Source organism: Condylura cristata, unplaced genomic scaffold (assembly GCF_000260355.1).
Source record: "Condylura cristata isolate star-nosed mole 26May11 unplaced genomic scaffold, ConCri1.0 scaffold00008, whole genome shotgun sequence".
NCBI classification, from domain to species: Eukaryota; Metazoa; Chordata; class Mammalia; order Eulipotyphla; family Talpidae; genus Condylura; species Condylura cristata.
In genome coordinates, this window is record NW_004567109.1 from 45106780 (window position 1) to 45115498 (window position 8719).

Consider the following 8719-nt stretch of genomic DNA (forward strand, 5'->3'; position numbering starts at 1 on the left):
TGATTTTTTTCCTTTTTCCTAAATTACCTTTTATTTTTATTAAAGATTTAATATATAAGAACTGAGGTCCAAGCCAGAGGTGTGGGAGGTGAGAGGATTCCAGAGACAGAGTGTGAAACAGAACAGGTGGATTGACTGAAATACACTGCTGAGGGGACAGTGGGAGGGGCAAGAGAGCCCTGCTGTGCCATGTGGGTCACCTCCCTGGCCAGGTATTGAACTCATGCTGCAGTAGCTGTGGATAGCTTCATAGTGCTGTGCTTTAACTCCTTGTGTCACCAAGGAGGGCCCTTTCTCTAAATTATTTTAAAGCTAAATTTTAGTCATATTTAGTAGTATATTTTAAAATAGCTCCCTTTATGCAAAAATTTTAGGGCATGCCTAATTCTTAAGAATTTACAAAAGAACACCTCTAATTCAATAATATCTGCTATAGAATAGGCAATATGCAGGTGCAAGGAGTACACAAGATGTGTGCTCTTAAAGTAGACCTTTCAGGTATGGTAAAAAGGAAAACCCACATGTACCATGGTTGAATTTGATTAGTCCAATAATAGAGGAACATGATATGAAGAGCCACAAAAAAAGATAATAAAGTGTTGTTAGATATGCAGGAAAAGAAAAACAATTATATAGAAGGATGAGCATATGTAAAAGTGAAGATGTGAAAGACACTTTAGCTGGGAGATAGAATGCATGAGAGGGTGAGAAAGAGATGAAACTTGGTGTTTTATATCAGTATCTCTGTAGAGCATTGAAGAGTTTTAAGACTGGTTTGTTGTTGAAGTGTAGGAGACACATGGTGGTGGATTGAAAAAGAGGTTTAACATGATCTTACTACTTTAGTAAGATCAGTGAGGTAGTAGAATAAATATTTGGGGGATGGGTGGTTGAAAGTGGAGTCAAAGAGACCAGATAGTTTTAAGAAATTCTTTCAGTAGAGGGTTTTATATTTAAAGGTAGAAACAGTGAGAATAAAACAGATGTATTTGTGAGGGTTGGTGAGAGAAGAGAATGGAGAGGGGACATTCATTTTAAATGATATTAAAGAGAATTAGTGACTGAGTAAGTACATTTAGTGACTCATTCAGTTTTTTAGTAAAGAAGTGTTATGATTTTAAATTTCCCTCCAAAAAAGAGTTAGGACAAATCCTAGGATTATACAAGCTTCCAAGATTGAATCAGAAAGGAATAGAAAAACCTGAACAGAATAATCACAAGCAAGGGAGTTGAAACTATAATCAAAGCCACTCAAAAACCAAAGCACAGAATTAGATATCTTCACTAGTGAGTTAGCTCAAACCTTCAAAGAAGGCTTTCTACCTTTCCTCCTCAAGCTATTCCAAAACATTTCATGAAGAAGGAATATTTCCAAGCATTTTATGAGGTCAGTGATAACTCTGATTCCAGTAGCAGACAAAAAAATCACAAAATAGGAAACTGTAGACCAAAATTCTAGATGAACAAATATGTAAAAATTTCAGTAAAATCTTAGCAAATTGAACATATAGACAGCCATATGGAAAATAACTAGTACACTACCAGAATCATACATAATGACCAATTGAGATATATTCCAGGGGTGCAAGGGTGGTTCGACATAAGCAAATAAAAATTATATGAATGTGCCATTCGATGCAGAGAAAGCACTTGATAGGATTCAGTAACTTTTTGTGATAAAACTCAATAAACAATTCTCTTCCCTGCCTGTGACTGTGCAGGTGTTTCTTTTCACAAACCGTTTCTCTTTGCAAAGCAGCAGCAGCAGCTCTCTGCTCTTTTGCATCTATTCAGTTGTCTGTTTTTTTTCTTTTTTAATAATAATTCCGAACTTGCAAAATGTTAAAAAAATTAATAAAATGGGGATATAAGGAACATACCTCAACAAAATAAAGTCATATATGACAAACTCATAGCTAATACCATACTCAAATGATGAAAAATTGAAAGCTTTTCCTTCAAAATCAGGTACAATGTAAGGACAGCGTTCAACACTATTATTCAATATTGTATTGAAAGTCCTAACCAGAGCAATTAGGCAAGACTAAGGAACAAAAGGAATCCAAATTGTGAAAAAGTAGTAGAACTATCATTATTTGCAGATGACATGATAATAAGCATTGAAAACCCTAAAGACTCCCAAAGCTGTTAAAAACAATTAGTAAGCAGGCTAAAAAATATCAATCTACAAAAATCTGTTAATGTTTCTTCATTACAATAAATGAGAAGAGAAACAAATCAAGGCATACAGTTCTATTTATAATTGCATAAAAATACCTAAGAATAAATTTAATACAGGGGGGTTAAATCTATAAGACATTATTAATGACATGGAAGATAAAAAGTTATGGAGAAATAGTTTGTGCACTTGGGTTAGAAGAATTAACATTGTTAAAATGACCAGCTTACCCAAAGTACAATGAAAAGCCGTGTAATCCCATTCAAGACTCCAAGGACGTTCTTCAAAGAAATGGAACAACATTACTAAAATTTGTTCGGAATCACCCTGAATAGCCAAAGCAATCTTGAGAAAAATGAAAAATGGAGCTATAACACTCTTCAACTTTAAATTATAGTACATAGTCTTGGTAATCAAGTCAGAATGGTCTTAGAGTAAAAACAGACACCCAGATTATGGGGTAGAACTGAGTCCAGAAATAAACCTACACATATATGGACAGTTGATTTATGACAATGGAGTCAAGAGCATAAAATGGATACCGAAGTCTTTTTAACAAATGGTGTTGGGAAAACTGCAAAAGAATGAAAATAGACTACTGTCACACCATTTACAAAACTAATTCAAAAAAGGATTAAAAACTTAGATGTAAGACCTGAAACCACAAAACGTACACAAGAAATAAAATTTATTTTTACTTGAACACATTTTCAATTAGACTATATAACTATCATATGTTTCTAGTAAATGAAAAATCCAAATGTTGTATTTATGTAGTTTGAACTTCCTATGTACTTATGAGCTTAAATTATGCTTAATTATAATTGAATCTAGTTTAAATGTGTAACTCAGCATTTCTGTTATTCATTCCTATAATCTCATTAGTACTTCAGAAATAAAAGTGTCTCTCTTTATCAAGAAACGTGAAGGTTCTGAGATTTTTACCCTACTTCCAAACTAGCAGGTTAGTTTACTATAATTTCATCTTTACTATCAGAAGACAAAAGACTGCTGGATCAGGAAAAAGGGACTTTATCACTAATCACACAGCATGCAGCATGAGCTTCATGTTAGTGGTGGTTTGATGTACCACATGCCTAGGACATGGAGTGATTCATGTAGATGTATATATAGCAGATTTGTGTTACAAGTAAGGAACCTCAAGCTTGTGAAATTCCAGTCTTTCATGATGAACAAAGCAAAGCTATTGACTTTTTTCTGGAGGAAAGCATTACCTTTATATACTAGACATTGAGAAATTCTCCCTCTACTTAAAGGGTGACACTATCTCTGCCTTCCGAAGTTGCTCACTATACAACTGTTTTTTTAAAAAGTAGGCAAGAATAAGACTGCCAGTTAAAAAAGATGTTCAGAAACATGAGAGATGTATGGAGAATTGTCTCCCATTTCTCATCTCTATATTGCAACACTATGACCTCACACCCTAGATACACAAAATGAAAAGAGCGTAAAATATGTTGCAAAATAAATTTTATTTTTTTAGTGATAACATCTCTTTGTAAACAAAGAGCAAGTATATTATTCTTTACATTATGATTTAGTGGATAATATTTTTATTTTGATGTAATGTTGAATCAAGATTGGTTCTTTCTATCAAAGTTCATATAATTTGGGGATAGGCAAAATAGGTTAAGGTGATCAAAGGCATAAACTACCATTTATACAATAAATAAGTCCTGGAATGTAATATACATTGTGGTTAATAACATATTAACATGTGTGGTTATTATAACATTAATTACATATTAATAACATATTGCTAAGAGAGTAGATCTTAACTTTTGTGTGATAATGGATGCTAACGTTAGTGATAACTTTGTTATATATATACATGTACATGTATACATATATGTATATATAATCATGTTGTACACCTGAAACTAATATAATGCTATATGTCACTTTATCTGAATTACAAAAAAAACAACTACCTGATTAGTATTTAGAGGTGCTGCATACCAAAATTTCTTATTGTTACATAAGGCTAGTTATTCCTAAATTTAATGTATTCATGTCATCTTACTCTTGTCTCCTACCATTAGTAGACTAATTCTTCACTTTGTATTATTTGTGACCAGGTGACTACAGAATTACAAATAATTCTGGAGGAAAGGAACACATCTTAATTTCCTTGATTATTCCCTATTGCCAAGCACAATGTTTGATTTGCAGAACTCAGTTAAGTATTTGTAAATATGAATACACAATATAAAATAGTGTTTAACACTAATGTGACCAAAATTTCTGCAAGTAACAAGTATGTTCTGTGGCCAAAAGTCTTAAGAACAGATAAAAGGATAAATCTAAAAACTTTTAAATGGTGTGATTTATTCCATCTTATAGAATGGTAATGAATAGAGCCCGATGTTGATTAAAATGATTCATTTATGATGTATGTGAAATATATTTTCTAATGGATTATTCAATGCAATAAAATTTTCATGAAGTTAATACTTTATTAACTTCTAAGGCATACAATGGTAAGTATCCTTAAAGAAATCAGGGAAAAGATGTGTATTAGTTTTCTAAATTCAAGTAGTTCTGTAGACGAACAGGAATAAGAAGTGAAAATATTCCATTTGGGAGCATATTGTTCGCCAGTAATTGAGCCCTGATGGTTATTCTGCAAAGATGTAAGAGTTCACATGGGTCTTTGTATCTTGTTGAAGGAATATAATCCAACCAATTTGAAATAATTGGACGTCTTCCTAAACTTAGCTGCATCTGAAGAAAAGGAAAACATTTTAATTTTGTAATATTTATCATTGGATTAGTCCAAATTATTAATATTTCTTTATTTTGAATTCAGAAAAAACATTTCTTTAATTTATGTAACCCTTGTAATATTCTTCCAAAACATTTCACAGAGCTAAGTATTTTTATTTCAGTTTATTTTTAAAATGATGAAGTTCAAACAGTATGTCTAAGGGCACAAAATATGTTTTTACACTTATGAATATATGTTTTTGATGTCAGACAAATCAGCTGAAATTATGTTTTATCAGCTTCTCCTTTTAGAGTAGTGCTATAGAAATTACTGCACACTAGAGTTTTCTAGGGGACTTTAAAGAAAATATAATGCCCCCAAAATTCTGATTCAATTGGTCAGGGATTGTATACAGACAACATAAATCCCAATGGTTTCTGAGCAGACTCAGCCATTGTAGAGCAAAATAGCATACTGCTGAGTACAAGAAGGTATGATAGGAAACCAGTCCACATGAAAAACTTTTAGTTTTACTTATGGTTTCCTTTTATTAAAGATTTAAATCTAGAAAACAAATATTATTAGGTTATTAAGGAGTAAAAGACTTTGATGTTTTACAGAGATATTTCTCCATTCTGTAGAAAAATCTATATTCTGCAGACTACATTATGCTTAAAGATAAATATTTTTTCATTATTTATTCAGTAAGAAGCTACTAAAAGGGTTTTTAGTATATACTTAACACTGAGTTTGGTCTGGGGTTAATTTCTAGGGTCTGTCTAATAGACTATCTTGTACTCACAGAACCATTATTCATGTGTAAAGAAATTAAATATATATCTACAGTAAAATATATGTGCTAAGAGTGTGGAAACTACTGGGCAGTGTGGAATGCAAAGAAGGGACATTTGAAATTTTTAAGTCACCTTTGACCTTACTTAATGATACTTTTGCTTATTAAACTTCAGTTAGTAGGGACCTAGCTTAAATTCCTTGCCATTTAGATGATTTTGAGTGCTTCAATCCTGGTACACTTTTGTTGTGATTGTAGCTCAAGAATTCATGGACATGGTATTAATATATACTATAATAATTGTGCTGAAGATGCAATTTTTTTTTGTTTGTTTTAAAAAATGGTTATCAAACAATTTGGTTGATTTACTTTCTTTACAGTTGTCCAGGTATGGTCGGTTTATAGGTGTTGTATCTCCTGGGAATTTATTTCTGAAGTCATACATTTAAATATAAGGGGAATTGCTAGATTCCTTGGTAATTTGACTAGTTTATAGGGAAACTTCTTCCCTTTATATCATATTATTTCTTGCTAGTAATAGACATAATTTGATGCTGAGACTTGCCGTTCAGTTTTGCATGGATGCATATAACCTCCATATGGTTGATCTTTTATGTTTGTTCTTGGTTTATTACAAAAAGCTTATAAAGAAATCCTCTGTATTTGGGAGGGATAGAAATTTTCAGTTAACTAGTATTAAGCCTGTATATTTTTAAACTTAAAATTGTTTAGAAATTTGAACAGAAAAAAATCTATTTCTTGGTATGTGACTTTTATTTTTGGAAAGAATTGTAACTCAAATAATTCTATTGAGAAAGTGTTAACATTTTAATGTCTAGTACAATAAATACAGGTAATTTGACTATAATGCATTTCCTTAGTAACTACTAAAATAAACTACATATTTAAATTAAAATTCTTTCATATTTAGAACACATGAAAATATGAAAGGACTAATATTTGAGATTAAGATTTTATTTTGCCTTTACTCAAAGAACTGTTCTTACCTCATATTTTTTCTAAAAATTGTCCAATATTTAAGCCCCAAACCATGCAATAATATTTTTCTTACCTCTATATCTCTGATTGAAATTACAGAAAGTACTCTGGAACATAGCACTAAACAAGTTTTGGCATCTTCCTGGATGTCTACCAATTCATGATCAACCATTATTCTCACTCTTGAAGGGTAGAGTAATATTGTTAGCACAATGTTGATAGGTTTCTTTTCTCTTTCTAAGATTCCATATTGTAGAAGTATTTTTAAGATGCTGGATTGTCTTGTCTGAGCTACATAAAGTAGAGGTGTGATGCCGCTTAGTGGACTTGGACAATATACTGGTGTGAAAGTTCTGTGAAATAAGCATACAAAAACCTCATGGTTATAGAATTAAGAACTGTGGTAAACATATTGTCTTCATAGTAATAATAATATTATCTTGATTGTTAAGTGTCCTCACCTTTAATATAACTTTACCTTTAACGTTTCTCACTCTATGAATGTAAAACAAGCTAAATTTACACAGTGTACACAGTAACTACACAGTTTAACCCTCTTTTACACTTATAAAAACAAATACAAATAGATTTACAGTGTCCCAAACATGTTTACTTCTAGTAGTAGAAATACTGTTTCTCACTGGAGAAATCCATAGTTAAAACCACTGTTTTTTTGTTTTAAAGATATTTATTTATTTGTGCCTGCAGAACTGGGGTACAGGCCAGAGGCTCAGGGGCAGCGAGAGGCTTCACCAGAGACAGAGTGGGCAGCAGAACAGGCAGATCGATGAAGCAAGCTGCTGAGGGGAGCAGCGGGCAGGTCAGGAGAGGTCTGCCACGCCATGTGGTCACCTCCGGGGCAGGCAGGAATCAAACTCATGTGGAAGTGGCTTTAGCTTCTTAGTGCTGTGCTTTAACCTGCTGCGCCACCAGGGAGGGCCAGAACCACTGTTTTAAACATTAGAACCACTGATTTAAAATTGAGATAATTCTGGAAAATCTTCTATGGAAAAGGGGAAAAGATTTTTATATTTTACTTTACTAATAGAGAATTATGCAATCATTTTTTTCTTGACTGTATATCATATATAAGCTTGAATTGTCTTAGATAAAGGAATAAATACAACTACTTAAATTCAATTTTTAATTTTAATAAAATTAGAATTGGTATTTGCATATTCAAGCAATGTAGATTATCATGACAGCCATATCAGTTCTCTGAAAGATAGAATTTTGTTCTCTTCAGCGAAATTTGGGGAGCTTTCTGAAATCTTGTCTTTTTTAGGGTGCTACTTTTTGGCTGGACTTGAAATTCTCCTCTCGTGACAAAAATGAAGATTTTATTTTTCTAACTTTATGTAGTCTTTGCAGTTGTTTCATTTAACTAACATTTATATTTGCTATAGCAATAGACATAGTAGGACCAGCCATAGGGCATTTTATATTATGATGCTTTCACTGGGCTTATAGAACTAGAGAATGGGAAATTTTGACAGTTATTCTTGTCTCTGGGATTCTTTGACAGTTATTCTTGTCTCTGGGATTCTTTGACAGTTATTCTTGTCTCTGGGATTCTCTTGATTGGTCTAATAAAATACTACTATATTCTGCAGACCAATGTACAAATTGTAAACATTGACTTTGCTCAACTATGCAGAACCAAGAAAGTTTTATTCAGAACAAGACCTTGAAGATTCTATATACTTAATGAACATGGTAGATAACATGGTATGATACTATAAATGATATAGGTTGATGGGTTCTCAGTTCAAGGGTCTTTTCCTTCTGACTGTGATACTGAGTAAGTCAGCTTATTCATGCATTTGAGTATTTGTTTTCTCCTTTATTCTTTAGCTAATGTAGCATTTGATTGTTTATAGTGGATGGAGTAAAACATGTGCAGTGATGAGGGCTCTCCTTGATGGCCAACAGGTTAAAGCACCACACTGTGAAGCACTCCAAAGCCACAGCAGCACAAGTTGGATCCTGGCCAGGGAGCTGATCCACATGGTGTGGCAGA

At 32.5% G+C, this 8719-nt stretch overlaps 1 protein-coding gene across 1 annotated transcript in view; it reads right to left on the reverse strand.

Moving 5' to 3' along the window:
- Positions 1–4640: 4640 nt before the first annotated feature.
- The window catches only part of ASB17 (ankyrin repeat and SOCS box containing 17), a 9968-nt gene continuing 5889 nt past the window's right edge, over positions 4641–8719 (reverse strand). Inside the window, exons 2-3 of the mRNA XM_004679132.1 lie at positions 6773–7052; positions 4641–4924 (exon numbers count right to left, since the gene is read on the reverse strand). Coding sequence (XP_004679189.1) covers positions 4718–4924; positions 6773–7052 — 487 coding nt within the window. The 3' untranslated portion in view covers positions 4641–4717. The remainder of the gene's footprint in view (positions 4925–6772; positions 7053–8719) is intronic.